Raw genomic sequence first — 17,053 nt, forward strand, 5'->3', positions numbered from 1 at the left:
TGTAACTCCAAGTCAATCACACTTCAGTGAAATCAAACTGTCCACTTAGGAAGCAACACTGATTGACAATAAATTTCACATGCTGTTGTGCAAATGGAATAGACAACAGGTGGAAATTATAGGCAATTAGCAAGACACCCCCAATAAAGGAGTGGTTCTGCAGGTGGTGACCACAGACCACTTCTCAGTTCCTATGCTTCCTGGCTGATGTTTTGGTCACTTTTGAATGCTGGCGGTGCTTTCACTCTAGTGGTAGCATGAGACGGAGTCTACAACCCACACAAGTGGCTCAGGTAGTGCAGCTCATCCAGGATGGCACATTAATGCGAGCTGTGGCAGGAAGGTTTGCTGTGTCTGTCAGCGTAGTGTCCAGAGCATGGAGGCGCTACCAGGAGACAGGCCAGTACATCAGGAGACGTGGAGGAGGCCGTAGGAGGGCAACAACCCAGCAGCAGGACCGCTACCTCCGCCTTTGTGCAAGGAGGAGCAGGAGGAGCACTGCCAGAGCCCTGCAAAATGACCTCCAGCAGGCCACAAATGTGCATGTGTCTGCTCAAACGGTCAGAAACAGACTCCATGAGGGTGGTATGAGGGCCCGACATCCACAGGTGGGGGTTGTGCTTACAGCCCAACACCGTGCAGGACGTTTGGCATTTGCCAGAGAACACCAAGATTGGCAAATTCGCCACTGGCGCCCTGTGCTCTTCACAGATGAAAGCAGGTTCACACTGAGCACATGTGACAGACGTGACAAGAGTCTGGAGACGCCGTGGAGAACGTTCTGCTGCCTGCAACATCCTCCAGCATGACCGGTTTGGCGGTGGGTCAGTCATGGTGTGGGGTGGCATTTCTTTGGGGGGCCGCACAGCCCTCCATGTGCTCGCCAGAGGTAGCCTGACTGCCATTAGGTACCGAGATGAGATCCTCAGACCCTTTGTGAGACCATATGCTGGTGCGGTTGGCCCTGGGTTCCTCCTAATGCAAGACAATGCTAGACCTCATGTGGCTGGAGTGTGTCAGCAGTTCCTGCAAGAGGAAGGCATTGATGCTATGGACTGGCCTGCCTGTTCCCCAGACCTGAATCCAATTGAGCACATCTGGGACATCATGTCTCGCTCCATCCACCAACGCCACGTTGCACCACAGACTGTCCAGGAGTTGTCGGATGCTTTAGTCCAGGTCTGGGAGGAGATCCCTCAGGAGACCATCCGCCACCTCATCAGGAGCATGCCCAGGCGTTGTAGGGAGGTCATACAGGCACGTGGAGGCCACACACACTACTGAGCCTAATTTTTACTTGTTTTAAGGACATTACATCAAAGTTGGATCAGCCTGTAGTGTGGTTTTCCACTTTAATTTTGAGTGTGACTCCAAATCCAGACCTCCATGGTTTGATAAATTTGATTTCCATTGATAATTTTTGTGTGATTTTGTTGTCAGCACATTCAACTATGTAAAGAAAAAAGTATTTAAGAAGATTATTTCATTCATTCAGATCTAGGATGTGTTATTTTAGTGTTCCCTTTATTTTTTTGAGCAGTGTACTACAGTAGGCAGATATGATTTCTATAATTGTTGAACAAGATTAGAGTGGATGATTCCTAGAACTATACTTAAAGCTGCAATATGTAACTTTTTGGGTGACCCGAGCAAATTCCCATATAAATGTGAGTTATAGATCTGTCATTCTCATTGAAAGCAAGTCTAAGAAGTGGTAGATCTGTTCTATGTGCGCTATTTCTATGCTTCCAGTTCTTAAGTTTCATTTTTGCATCTTTTACTTTCGGTTTTGTACACTAGCTCCAAACACAATATCTTTGGTTATTGAAAATATATTTCAAAGCGCTTTAGATGGTACAATGATTCTCTACACACAAACTGAAATTAGGCGAACTATTAAAATTTTTGCAACCAGGAAATGGCGGCGCAATTTCTGCATATTGCACCTTTAATTATCAAAATATGTCCACCAGTTCTACTCTATTCCAATTAGATATTCTGTAAACCACAACTGTTAGGTACCATTTGCCATTATTAGTTAAAAGTATAGATACACAATGGAACTATGGGTGTGAATCCTCATCGGATAACATAGCACTTGCTGCATATCACTAAGAAACTGGTGGAAACATCCTATAGTGCTGCACCATCCTGTTTGTTTTGCTCATTCTAACTCTATTAGTGAAATGACTCAAATGTATGCTCATGCATGGAAGAATGCATGGATGAGGCACAAAAAAACCATAGCTACTTATCTAGTCATTCCCACTACTGAGTCAGGGAGCTTTGAACTCTTTGAGGACACTGGCATAATACTATCAAGATTAACATTAGCCTTGGACAGAAAGTGTGAAAATAGTAGAGTCTACTCCCAATGTGGTGAAAATGCTCTGGTGGTCATAATTGAATATTATATTTAATCACACATTTGTATGTTGAGTATTATGAGCATTGATGCTGCAAGATCTCGAGAACAGAGCTGGATCTTTAGTCCCTTTCCTCCTCCTCTCAATCCCTCTAGTTCCTCCTCCCTGATACCTTTAACTAAGAGCTTGGCGTAGGACACCAGGCTGCAGGCTTTGAACGTCACGGTGCCCGAGGCGTCCGGGGCCAGGTCCTTTAGGGTGAGGGTGTGGACGTGGCCCTGGCTCAGCCCTATCTCGCTTGAGGGGCTGTCCTGGAGAAGGGTCCCGTCCAGCCACCACTGCACCTTCTCGGGCCTCACGCCGCGGGACAGCTGGCAGGAGAAGGTGGCCCACTCGCCCAAAAAGACATCGGTGCTCTTTAGACCACACACTATGAGGACTTCTGCCTCTGTAGAGTAGTGGAGATACAGTCAGACACTCAGCTACTGCCACTCACAGTCACACAACTCACCCCAAACTCTCACAATGCCAGCCTATGGGATAATAAAGATTACTTCGACCTTGACCTGTCTCATTCCTCATTTAAACTTTGACTTTAAGAGGGCAAGCATCCTTGCTCACTTCCTTGGGTTATTTATTCCCTACACGTTCCATGATACAATATACATTTTGTTCAACAAAATGTTAACCATCTGTTTTCAATCAAGACTGGAAACTGCCTATGTAAACAAATACATCTTAAATATTTTCAATTTACAATTACATCCTACAACTGATCTTTAACTTGCTGAAAAAACACTTGTTGAAACCACAAAGGCTATCAAAAACCATTAGGAATTCATTCCTTGATCCTAGAGAAATGAAGAAACTATACAGAAATTAACCCTTTCAGAGACAGATGGTGTAGTTGTGACATGATACCTTGCACTGCCACCGACGCCGTGGTGAGCTGGTCTCCAGCGTCGCAGGTGTAGTAGCCATTGTCCTCTGGCTCCAGGTTGCGAATGCGGAGCTCCTGAACGCAGCCCTCCTGCCTCATCGCATACTTCTTACCAGCCTGGAGGACCACGCCTCCCTTCCTCCACTCCACGTGAGCGCCGGCCTTGGAGAGCTCACAGCGCAGAGTGATATCATCGCCTTCCTGAGCTTCCTTGTTCTTCAGCTCCTTCTGGAAGAATGCCGGGGCACCTGGTGGAAGTAGGAGACATGACATGACATCAGTGTCGGACAACAGAAGTTGTGTAGACGACAGTGGCAAGGTGGACAGGGGCGTACGATGTTTCTGTTGGTGTATGTTGAAGGAAGGGTGCATGATAGTTTGAAGAGGGCAAGCGAGTTAAGAACAGTGTTGTGGGGGAACATCCTGACTTTATCTTGATCCACAGCCTTCAATTTTAGGTTGGGTTGTAGACTATTTTCTAGTACCCATTAGACGCAGTGTAGAGGGTCTGAACTTTTCAAGTGGCAGCATCATTCTTTACCTTCCACAGTCAATGTGACGGTGCACTGTGCATCTCCGGTATCGCAGCAGTAAATTCCAGAGTCCTCCATCTCCAGGTTGTGGATACGGAGCTGTAGGAGAGTTTCATTCTTCCGCAGGTCGTACTTGAGGCCTGCTTTGATGGCCACATCATTCCTGCTCCAGGTGACAGGGGCCGTGGGGTCGGAGACAGTGCAGGACAGGGTGACTGTCTCACCCTCCAGGGCCACTGTGTCATGAGGCTTCTCTAGGATTAAGACTGTAGATATGGGAAATCCCAAACTAAGTACATACAGTGTAATGCACTTTGAGTGTCAGGTGTCATGCACAGCATATGTCAAACTTGTATGGTATTTCTATGGGCAGTGTTTAAAGTGGCTCTTTTTCCACAGGTCTACAATTCCACCAATGATAACCATAAAGACTACGTCCATTAGGTGTGCATCACTCAATTGATATTCAAATTGATACTGAAGTTAGCAAAGTGATATGTTTATATCAGTGACAACCATCTTGTTGTCAACTTAATTTTATAGTATCTTTAAAGACAAAGATGCTATAAAAAAAAAGCCAGGAGGATGGCCAACACACGTCTAAAGAAAGGTTAGGATGGAATGGATGATGGTGCACAGCAGATGAACAGAGGGTGTTCCAATGCTGTTTGATGGAAGATAGAGATGGAGAGGGGTGAGGACTAGATGGCCATCTTTAACGTCTCCGTTAACATCTCCATTACCTTTGGGCTTCTCTTCCACCAGCAGGCAGGCGACGGTCTTCTCTTCGCCCACCACAAACGCCACGTCCCCTGACTCGTCAGTGGTGACCATCTGTAGTGTCAGCCGGTGCACCCGGCCCTGGCAGGTCATCTGGTTCAGGTCATTGTTCTGGAGGAGGTTATCCCCTAGCCACCACTCTCCGTTGGTCACGCCCTCCTGGGACAACTCACACGCAAAGACAGCATCCTGCCCGGTGGTCACTGTGATGTCGTGCAGCTCCCGAGTGATGCGTACAGACTCTGGAGGTGAATGAATGTGACGATGGGGGAGTGAGAAATGCAAAGGTTCCCAGGGTCAGGGTTTCCCAGGGGATTCATTAAGGTGAAACACTCAGCAATAGAGCACCACCATTGGTATCCCGATTTAAAAGTGAGTTCTAAAGAGGATTGACATTTGCACTCCAGGAAACACCTATTTCTGTCAACTCAATGTTTAGGACTTCTCATTTAAAGAGTACAATATTACACAAAACACACTTTCAGTTCCTACGTAATGGCTAACATGTAGGAAGGTAAGGTAGACATATGTATATGCAAAACATTATCTGACACAATAGCTTTGTATAGGTCTGAATATGAAAACAAAACCAACATGCAGTAGTCCCCAATACGACAAATAGATTGAGGTTCAAACGTAAAAACACACATTGATTATGAAACCTACATTTCATGATCAACTAAATGTGTATTGTTACCTAGACAACTATGCTTACTCACAGATTATACTTCATAAGCTGGTTACTATAGAGCCATGACTACATGGAACTCTATTCCACATCAAGTAACTGATGCAAGCAGTAGAATCAGATGTAAAAAAACAGATACAAATACACCTTATGGAACAGCGGGGACTGTGAAGAGACACAAACACAGGCACAGACACATGCATACACACACGCGATAACATACACACTTTACACACAAGTACACATGGATTTTGTGTTGCAGATATGTGGTAGTAGAGTAGGGGCCTGAGGGCACACACTTAATGCATTGGCAGCAGCTAATGGGGATCCATAATAAATACAAATACTATACATTTGTAGTAGCTACTGGCTACAACAAAATCCAACTAAAAGGACATTAAGAAGGAAGTTCTTAGTCCGTCGGCACACTGAATGAAAGCAGAGGATAATGTAGGGTCACAGCAAACCAGAGACAGATGTGAATACAGACGAGCTCCATTACCTTTGACTGTCAGGGTGGCCGTGCTCTGCTTATCCCCGGTATCGCAGGTGTACTCTCCAGCATCCCCGACCTTCAGCTTGTGAACCATCAGGATGTAGGTAGAACCTGTGTGCTCCATGGAATACTTCTCCCCCTGGGTGAGGAGCAAGGAGCCCCTTCTCCATGTCACCTTGCCCTCAGAACTGATCTCACAGGTCAGGGAGACACTTCCCCCCTCAACTGCTTCCTGGCTCTGCAGCTCCTTCTTGAACACCACAGGGGCCCCTGCCGGGACACAGCAAGATAGATACAGACCACCACAAGGTTAGGATTGATGGAGACGTTACCTGGTTTAGGGAGTGGACACGGACGGGAAGGACATCCAAGCACATCCAATATCTTGAAAGGAAACATTCAACACAACATTTAAAAGCATTTGCTAGACAAACATTAACCACTGTAGGTTTCAAATAGCTTAAGCCTCAAAGGACAAAAACGGGGAGATTTCTTGTTATGTTGTAATGTGAGAGAAATGAACAAGTGGCCTATCAATGGCATGCACTGCTATAATAATCGATCTCCACAACAAGATGAACATGAATTGAGGGATCCATTATTGATAGGAGAAGATAAAAGAAATGAAGAATCAATGAAAGAATGGACAGAATGGCTCCAAGTATTGGGGTACAATGGAAAAGGGTCAGGTCTAGTAAAGGTCAGTGATTAGCATCATACATATATTATATAACCCCTTACCTCAGACTATACAGTATATGTACCCTTTACCTTGGACGTTCAGGGTATAAAACGGATTTGGAATGGACAGAATCGATCCAGGTATTGGGGTACAATGGGAGAGGGTTGGGGCTGATCACCAGCAGACTCATATGCAGTATGTATCTCTTACCTCAGACTATGTACAGTATATGACTATATACTATACAGTGGGGAAAAAAAGTATTTAGTCAGCCACCAATTGTGCAAGTTCTCCCACTTAAAAAGATGAGAGAGGCCTGTAATTTTCATCATAGGTTCACGTCAACTATGACAGGCAAAATGAGAAAAAAATTTCCAGAAAATCACATTGTAGGATTTTTTATGAATTTATTTGCAAATTATGGTGGAAAATAAGTATTTGGTCAATAACAAAAGTTTCTCAATACTTTGTTTTATACCCTTTGTTGGCAATGACACAGGTCAAACGTTTTCTGTAAGTCTTCACGAGGTTTTCACACACTGTTACTGGTATTTTGGCCCATTCCTCCATGCAGATCTCCTCTAGAGCAGTGATGTTTTGGGGCTGTCGCTGGGCAACATGGACTTTCAACTCCCTCCAAAGATTTTCTATGGGGTTGAGATCTGGAGACTGGCTAGGCCACTCCAGGACCTTGAAATGCTTCTTACGAAGCCACTCCTTCGTTGCCCGGGCGGTGTGTTTGGGATCATTGTCATGCTGAAAGACCCAGCCACGTTTCATCTTCAATGCCCTTGCTGATGGAAGGAGGTTTTCACTCAAAATCTCACGAAACATGGCCCCATTCATTCTTTCCTTTACACGGATCAGTCGTCCTGGTCCCTTTGCAGAAAACAAGCCCCAAAGCATGATGTTTCCACCCCCATGCTTCACAGTAGGTATGGTGTTCTTTGGATGCAACTCAGCATTCTTTGTCCTCCAAACATGATGAGTTGAGTTTTTACCAAAAAGTTCTATTTTGGTTTCATCTGACCATATGACATTCTCCCAGTCCTCTTCTGGATCATCCAAATGCACTCTAGCAAACTTCAGACGGGCCTGGACATGTACTGGCTTAAGCAGGGGGACACGTCTTGCACTGCAGGATTTGAGTCCCTGGCGGCGTAGTGTGTTACTGATGGTAGGCTTTGTTACTTTGGTCCCAGCTCTCTGCAGGTCATTCACTAGGTCCCCCCGTGTGGTTCTTGGTTTTTTGCTCACCGTTCTTGTGATCATTTTGACCCCACGGGGTGAGATCTTGCGTGGAGCCCCAGATCGAGGGAGATTATCAGTGGTCTTGTATGTCTTCCATTTCCTAATAATTGCTCCCACAGTTGATTTCTTCAAACCAAGCTGCTTACCTATTGCAGATTCAGTCTTCCCAGCCTGGTGCAGGTCTACAATTTAGTTTCTGGTGTCCTTTGACAGCTCTTTGGTCTTGGCCATAGTGGAGTTTGGAGTGTGACTGTTTGAGGTTGTGGACAGGTGTCTTTTATACTGATAACAAGTTCAAACAGGTGCCATTAATACAGGTAATGAGTGGAGGACAGAGGAGCCTCTTAAAGAAGAAGTTACAGGTCTGTGAGAGCCAGAAATCTTGCTTGTTTGTAGGTGACCAAATACTTATTTTCCACCATAAATTAGAAATAATTTAATAAAAAATCCTACAATGTGATTTTCAGGATTTTTTTTTCTCAATTTGTCTGTCATAGTTGACGTGTACCTATGATGAAAATTACAGGCCTCTCTCATCTTTTTAAGTGGGAGAACTTGCACAATTGGTGGCTGACTAAATACTTTTTCCCCCCACTGTATACTTTATATACTATATACTATATTATACTATATACTATATTATACTATATTATATACTATATACTTTATATACTATATTATACACTCCTAACCTCAGACTATGTATATGCACCCCTTACCTCAGATGGTTCAGCGGAGAGTGGAGGCTAAAAAAGAGGTTTGGAATAGATCCAGGTATTGGGGTACAACAGAAAAGGGTTGTGGCTGATTAGAAGACTTGTATATATAGTATTTCCCCCTTACCTCGGACGGTTAGGCTGGCGGTGGAGGTATGGTGGCCCACAGTGAAGGTGACTGTGCCCGAGTCGGCCTGGGTGACCCCCCTGAGGGTGAGACTGTGCACCTTGCCTTGAGCGCAGATCAGATTCATCTCATTGTTCTGCAGGGGGACATCCGCAAGCTTCCACTGGACCTCCTTGGCATTCTCGTGGGACAGATGGCACACAAAGTGAACGTCCTCCCCCTCGCGCACCGAGCAGCTGTTCAAGACCTTCACTATGGTCACCTCCATCTCTGTTTTAAAAAGCCAGTTATGTGTTACTGCTTAAATGCGAATCTCACTCTAAGGGAGCACTAGTGTCTATATGGGTGTACATGGTTAGATGCCAACATAAATAAGGCTCCTAACCATACACACACAATACAGTTACAGTACATAGACAACTGTCAAGACATAAGGTTGCTCCTGTCAAGACAGAAGAAGTGGAAGTGTGAGACAGATCATTGTCCTTCACAGCAGAGCGCTCGGGTGGAATGGTTACGAAGGTAGAAGTGCAGAGGAAGGTGTGAAGGATATGAAGGACATAGGAAGCAGTAGGTGAATCAGGAAATGGATGAAGATCACCAACAAGCTTTCATTCCGTGCTCTTTAGGCCTTTGGTCCTCTAAAGCCTTGCGTGATATTAGTCTTGTGGGAATCACTCAGGATGGAAAGCGGTTGGTAGGGATAGAGTGAATTAGAAGAGAGGTGCCATGAATCAAGAAGTGTATAGAGAGAGAGAATGATTAAAAATAATGTCAGAAGACAGTAGCAGACTTTCATCTTGTCCCCTACCCTGTACAGTGAGCATGGATGAGGTCTTCTGGTAACCCGTGTCACAGATATACTCCCCAGAGTCAGCCCCTTGTAGGTTATAGATGATAAGCTTCACAATGGCCCCTTCCTGTTTCAGCTGATACTTGTTGTTAGACTCCAGGACCCTGTCGCCCCGGCTCCAGACAACGCTGGCCCCAGGCTTGGTGATCTCACAGCGGAGGATGGCGATCTCACCTGCGTCCCACTCTAGATTCTGTAGTCGGGTTTTGAAGTAAACAGGCAGGGCTGTGGAAAGCAAGAGGGGCGGTAGGAACGGTGGAGGTCGGGAGAGGTGAGATAGAGAAAAGTTGAGGGCAGAATTGTGCCTCTAAACCACAAAATATATATAATACATGTGGGAAAGTTAGATTTTCTTTCACGACAGCATACACTGCTAAAACCAGAAGAGTTTTCTCTCAGCCTACCCTTCACAGCAAGGTGTGCTGTGGTTTTTCGGTCACCACTGTCACAAAAATAGCTGCCTGAGTCTTCAGGGTCTAAGCTGTGGATGACTAGTCTGGCGCTGTGCCCTTCCTGGACAATTTCATACTTGGCACAGGGGCAGAGACCCACCTCCCCCTTCCTCCATTCTACAGGGACCCCAGGTTTAGAGAGCTCACAGTGCAGGGTAACACTGCCCCCCTCCTCAGCCTCCTGGCTCTCCAGCTCTTTGGTGAATATGACTGGGAGAACTGACAAATCAAAATCCCAAAATATGAATTATAAGTCTACACTTACATAAAAAAATGGTAGGCATGATTCCACGGTAACTGTTGTATTGCATAACTTTTACTAACTGTTTATTGCATTTCAGATCAATTTATCACAAATCAAGGTGATCTTTTCTGTTCTAGTGAAGAATTGGGCTGTAGTGAAAAGGTCTTCATCATCCTACCATTGACTTTCAGGTATGCTGAGCTCTCTGTGTCTCCAGTGCTGCAGTGGTAGTTTCCTGTGTCTTCAGGTTTCAAATCACAGATTTTGAGTTTCACACTGCAATCTTTCTGCTTCATCTGGTACTTTTCTCCAGACTTCAGAACCTGTGTTCCCTTCTTCCATTCTACAGGGACCCCAGGTTTAGAGAGCTCACAGTGCAGGGTAACATTGCCCCCCTCCTCAACCTCCTGGCTCTCCAGATCTTGTTTGAATATGGCTGGAAGAGCTGAGAAATTAAAGGGTTAAAAAATATCTGCATTCACTGTCACAACGCCTCAAAAAGAGACAGCACAAACCCATATGGTGTTAGCGTCTAGAAGATGATCCCACTGGGATGATGTCTCTATGTATGGTAAACACTTTCAATGACCATTAATGTATGCACTCTTCTCTGCTTGGTGTCCATCCGTCCAGGCCAGCAGCATTGAAAAAGATGTGTGTGTGACCCACCACCACCTTGAAAGTGAGATTTTAACTACTCTGGCTTTACACATAATCAAGGTTATGTACAGCACTGCATGAAGAATCCTGGTCTCTGCCTAAATTCAATATTTTGTACGCAGAATACACCTGGAATATCATAATCAAACTACAACAAGGAATCTACAACAAGGAGACTCCAGCAAGGTCAACAAAAGACAACAAAGTAAAGACCTATAGTAGATCCCCATTTAAGGGCAAGGAGATTTGTAATACATTACAACTGCAAGCTACATGGCAGCAGTATACAGGAGTAGACTGCAACAGAAAGCTCATCCTTTCCCACCATGGGCTTCTACCACTGTCTTCTCCTCTTTTTCAGTCTCTGGTTTTGGCTCGATAGGAGCAACTGGTGTCTCCACAACTACAGTACAAACATGAAAAATCTGTTGAATATATCTTCATTATAACATCAACTTTAAAATTGTGCACCTAAGCGAACCAGACGTAAGCGAACAAAGCCTAATGTCCACGGAGCTACAAATCTTACCCATTCACATGACAACCATCATTTGTCGCCTACTTTCTTTCAACTCCCATTTAGAAGGGAAAAGGGGATACCTGGTCAGTTGTACAACTGAAATGTGTCTTCCGCATTTAACCCAACCCCTCTGAATCAGAGAAGTGCGGGGGGCTGCCTTAATCGACATCATCGGTGCCCGGGGGCAAGGGCAGAACAACAGATTTTTACTTTGTCAGCTCTGGGATTCAATCTAGCAAACTTTCGGTTTACTGGCCCGACGCTCCTACCCGCCAGGCTACCTGCTGCCACGCATGGCAAAGTATGCAGCCAAAATCAACAGAATATATTTTCAATAAAGAGTGTACTTCGTCGACTTAAGGATGAAATGAACAGGAACTATAACAGATAGCCTACAGTACGAGTTGAATAACTTTTGCATTTAAAAATGCACGAGCAAACCAGATGGAAGCAAACAAAGCCCAAAGTCGAACTTTTTTATCTATTCATACGAACAATGACCAATGTACTGAACTTAAGCATGACAAACTATTCTCCTGTCTCTTTGGTCTCCTGCTTCTGAGGCTCTGGTTTAAGGGTGACTGCAGGAACTGGAGTTTTCTCTACTGTGGCACAGTAAAACATTTGATAAGAACCTCAACACCTCTTAAGAGAACAGCCTGACAAACCAGCTGAAGCCACACGATTCGGGAAGCTAGCTGAAGGGCTACAGAAGGACACGATTCGGGAAGCTAGCTGAAGGGCTACAGAAGGACACGATTCGGGAAGCTAGCTGAAGGGCTACAGAAGGACACGATTCGGGAAGCTAGCTGAAGGGCTACAGAAGGACACGATTCGGGAAGCTAGCTGAAGGGCTACAGAAGGACACGATTCGGGAAGCTAGCTGAAGGGCTACAGAAGGACACGATTCGGGAAGCTAGCTGAAGGGCTACAGAAGGACACGATTCGGGAAGCTAGCTGAAGGGCTACAGAAGGACACGATTCGGGAAGCTAGCTGAAGGGCTACAGAAGGACACGATTCGGGAAGCTAGCTGAAGGGCTACAGAAGGACAGGATTCGGGAAGCTAGCTGAAGGGCTACAGAAGGACAGGATTCGGGAAGCTAGCTGAAGGGCTACAGAAGGACAGGATTCGGGAAGCTAGCTGAAGGGCTACAGAAGGACAGGATTCGGGAAGCTAGCTGAAGGGCTACAGAAGGACTATGTGACACAACTTGCCTTCAGAAAGAATCTAGCCACACTGTTCACCACATACCCCTGTAGCTCAGTTGGTAGAGCATGGCGCTTGCAATGCCAGGGTTGTGGGTTCGTTTCCCACGGGGGGCCAGTATGAAAATGTATGCACTCACTAACTGTAAGTCGCTCTGGATAAGAGCGTCTGCTAAAATGTAAAGCAAGTGTAAAGATCCAAGCTTTCTGAGTCTCCAAGTAGCTAATCTTTTCTACTGTCTTCTTCATGGGGCTCCGGTTTGGGGGTGGCAGGAGCAGCAGGCTTAGAGACTTAGCCACACAATGCTAAAGCCACAAATGTTCGCTAGAATAGATTGGCCAAAGAGCAGCAATTCCTGTGACTACAAAATGTATCCACTAGAAAAAAAAGAAAAAAAAAACATTACATTGAGCAACACAGTATGATGTGACAGACAACGCACAGGTAGGAGCTCAACAGATAGCTCATCTTTTCCTACCAGGGGCTTCTACTACTGTCTTCGTCTCTACTGTCTCCTTCTGTGGTTCCGGTTTGAGGGCGGCAGGAGCAGCAGGCATCACGGCTATGACAAAACATTAAAGCCGGTATATGATTTAACTTCCCAATGTCATACAACAAAAAGTATTTAAACAGACAAACTGCCATTAAATCTCTTTGAGTGAAGGACAACCGTCATACATGACTCACACTTAACAGGACCACACAAGATAAAACAGACCCAAACATTTGCCACACAATGTGAAAGCCACAAATGATGTTCACTTGAACGGATAAAGAGCAGTAGTATTTGAATTGATATGACAGACTATGCACAGACAACAGATAGCTAATCTTTCCTACCAGGGGCTTCTACTACCGTCTTCTTCTCTACTTCCTCCTTCTGGGGCTCCAGTTTGGTGGAGGCAAGAGCAGCAGGCTTCATGGCTATAGCAAAACACCAAAATAACTACCGGTATATCATTTAACTTCAGCATCTGTCTAGTAAGCAGAAAGCTCAACCAAATGCATGAACTCATGAACATCAATTCCCAACGTCATAGAACAGTCTTCAAAGAGAGAAACAGGCAGTGACACAGACTACCACTACATAGCCTACACAGCAAATGAAGGACAAAGACTAAACAGAAGAAGCTTACAGGACACACTAACAGGACCACAAGATGAAGCAGAAACCCCAAAATTAGCCATACAATGCTAAAGCCACAAATGACGTTCGCTTGAACAGATTGACCAAAGAGCAGCAGTCCCTATACGAGAAGTACCCACCATGAGCGTCTACAACAGACTTATTTTCTACCGTCTCCTCCTTCTGGGGCTCCGGTTTGGGGGTGGCAGGAGCAGCAGGCTTAAAGGCTATAACAAAACACCAAAATGACTATATACACCCCCAAAATTTGCCACACAATGCTAAAGCCATAAATTATGTTTGCTTGAAGTTGAACAGATAGGCCAAAGAACAGCCTTATTTGAATTGATGTGACAGACTACACACAGGTATGAGTTGAAAAGACAACAGATAGCTCATCTTTCCTACCAGGGGCTTCTACGGTCTTCTTTTCTACAACAGGCTTAGAGACTATGACAAAACACCAAAATGACTACCAGTGAGTGGACAAAACATTAGGAACACCTTCCTAACATTGAGTTGGAGCCCCTTTTGCCCTCAGAACAGCCTCAATTCGTTGGAGCGTGGACTCTACAAGTTATCGAACGCGTTCCACTGGGATACTGGCCCATGTTGACTCCAATGCTTCCCACAGTTGTGTCAAGTTGGCTGGATGTCCTTTGGGTGGTGGACCATTCTTGATACACACGGGAAACTGTGGGAAGCAGCGTTGTAGTTTTTGAAACACTCAAACCGGTGCGCCTGGTACCTACTACCATACCCCGTTTAAAGTCATTTAAATATTGTGTCTGGCTCATTCACCCTCTGAATGGCACACATACACAAAACATGCTCAATTGTCTCAAGGCTTAACAATTCTTCTTTAACCGGTCTCCTCTGCTTCATCTACACTGATTGAAGTGGATTTAACAGGTGACATCAATAAGGGATCATAGCTTTCACCTGGATTCACCTGGTCAGTCTATGTCATGTGTTCCTAATGTTTTGGACACTCAGTGTATAACTGAACTTCATCGGTTGTCTAAAAAGCAGAAAACTCAATAACACGCGTGACAGCATAAACATGAATTGAAATTACATCATATAACAAAACATATTTAAAACAGACACACACTACCATTCAAATTGAGGGGAAACCAAGCAAAAACATATTAGTATTACATTACATTTTTACATTATTACATATTTATGTCAAGTAAGAAAATACTAAGAGGATCACAAGTTGAAGCACAGACCCCAAAAAATGAGTCACACAGTGCTAAAGCAAACAGATAGGAACTGCTGCTTGTTGGCCTATCTGACTGCAATTATCCACCAGATTCAAAAACACAATTACATACAGCAAACACCAGAATACCATATATTTTGTAATTGCTGTGACAGACTATGCACAGGTATGAGCTCAACAGACAACAGATAGCTAATCTTTCCTACCAGGGGCTTCTACTACCATCTTCTTCTCTAATGTCTCCTTCTGGGGCTCCGTTTTGGGGATGGCAGGAGCAATAGGGTTCGCAGACTCCGAGACTATGACAAAACACCATAATAACTAAACATTCTTTAACTTTACTTCAACAAGTAACCAGAAATGTCAATAATTGTTACCATGGTCTTTAACTACTGTCTTCATCTCTACTGTCTCCTTTTGGGGCTCTGGTTTGGGGGCGGCAGGAACAGCAGGCTTTAAAGCTATAGCAAAAATCCTAATACCTCAATATTCTATAACTTCCAGAATGAGCTCAACAGAGAACATATCTAATCTTTTCCTACCATGGGCTTCTACTACTGTCTTCCTTTCTACTGTCTCCTTCTGGGTCTCTTTGGTCTCCTGCTGCTTCTGGGGCTCATGTTGTCTGTGAGTGACTGGAGGAGCTGGGGCTTGAAACATTTCACTTTAGATCCAACTCTGATACAAAGGCATGCCCTCAAAGGGAAGCAGAGAATCCAAAACAAGGACAGGCCACTCAAAGCTAAGGGGACAATTGTACACAGACAAGGTTTACATACACATACAAAACATAGAAAGATGGACACTGGCAAGAACCATAATCTGTGGTATTTCTCTGTTCCCAAGACTGATGGAGTTGTAACCTGGTTCAGGGTTAATTCTTGACAAATAAACAGTAAACTACATCTGGCTAATAAGAATGGTCAGTGCTATCCGGAATCCTTGGAACATCCCTACCCTAAACCCTAACCCTAACCTTAACCCCTAGCCTTAACCATAACCCTTACTTAACCCTAACCTTAACCCCTAAACTTAACCATAACCCTTACCTAACCCTAACCTTAACCCTTACCTTAACCATTTTACATTTCAACTTCAACGAGGTAGGGACATTTCAAGGATCCCGGAGAGCACGGACACTAATAAGAAGCAAGCTACTATATTAGTCCCGCCCTGCACCCTTGATTGACAGAGGAGATTCTGTAGAGATGAGGTATCAGAGAGAAACTTTGAATGTTCTCCAAACACTATAAACAAAGTTACACCTGTAAATTAGGTCAATTTGTCACTGAAAATACTACTAGGAAGAATTTATTTGGTGAGTTCCATATTGCTTAGCCTAGGCAGCCGACAGTGGGCGCTAAATCTGCACTATCGACTAGGATTGCTGTGCATTCCAGTTAATACACTTGTGTTCCCCGTGGACCGGCTCGTACATAAAGCATCCCCCATTCAGCCTGCAAAGCCATCATTTTCCTCCTTAAAAAGCTTTAATGGCGAGCCGCCGAAAAAAAGGGAAAAATATGTGTAACGTCTTAATAAAACACACATTTCCACTACCATTTTCAGATTTTCCCCAGATTTAGGATGTTGCACACCGCGTTCAGCCAAGACATAGGTACTTACAGACATACCATAAAGACAGATGACCAAGCAGTAAACCAAATTGTTCATCTCCTTCCCTACCTTCTTCCTTTTTGGCCTTCTCCTTCTGGGGCTCCTCCTGTTTGGGAGTTACTGGAGGAGCTGAATGCTTCAGAGCTGCAATAAAACATTCAACTTAGAATACAAAACCTCATAACCAAACCTTTTATGACAAGACCGACCATAACAGAAAAACAGCCAACAGAAGGATGTACCACACAAACTGCCAACAATGGATGAACCACACAAGTCTCGAATAAATATATGTTTTGAAAACTGTTAACAGCAGAAGCAATGAGACAAAGCCTTCAGAACATGTGGACTGACTGCAAACAGAATACAGAGAGCAGCTTACAACACTGATCAGGACAAAACATTTTCAGGACAACAGCCAGCAACAGACGTGGCGAACACGTGTGAAGAGACAAAGATGCCCACTTAATTTCCTTTTTTAGCACAACAAACAGTGGTACAAACAAACCACAAGAAACATCAAGTATAGCGACATATGCACTGACTGTAAAAGGCCAACGAAGAAT

The 17,053-nt window shown here is 44.5% G+C and overlaps 1 protein-coding gene across 1 annotated transcript in view; it reads right to left on the reverse strand.

The window, feature by feature from the left end:
- The window catches only part of LOC311150787 (obscurin-like), a gene marked incomplete at both ends in the record, with an annotated part of 87,289 nt that overhangs the window by 34,057 nt on the left and 36,179 nt on the right, over positions 1 to 17,053 (reverse strand). The window contains 9 exons of the mRNA XM_084188316.1: positions 2,539 to 2,814; positions 3,288 to 3,554; positions 3,848 to 4,105; positions 4,583 to 4,861; positions 5,810 to 6,073; positions 8,580 to 8,849; positions 9,391 to 9,657; positions 9,837 to 10,103; positions 10,307 to 10,573. Coding sequence (XP_084044442.1) covers positions 2,539 to 2,814; positions 3,288 to 3,554; positions 3,848 to 4,105; positions 4,583 to 4,861; positions 5,810 to 6,073; positions 8,580 to 8,849; positions 9,391 to 9,657; positions 9,837 to 10,103; positions 10,307 to 10,573 — 2,415 coding nt within the window. The remainder of the gene's footprint in view (positions 1 to 2,538; positions 2,815 to 3,287; positions 3,555 to 3,847; positions 4,106 to 4,582; positions 4,862 to 5,809; positions 6,074 to 8,579; positions 8,850 to 9,390; positions 9,658 to 9,836; positions 10,104 to 10,306; positions 10,574 to 17,053) is intronic.

The sequence above is a fragment of the Coregonus lavaretus genome (assembly GCF_964263955.1).
Source record: "Coregonus lavaretus genome assembly, chromosome: 23".
In the NCBI taxonomy this organism is placed as follows: domain Eukaryota; kingdom Metazoa; phylum Chordata; class Actinopteri; order Salmoniformes; family Salmonidae; genus Coregonus; species Coregonus lavaretus.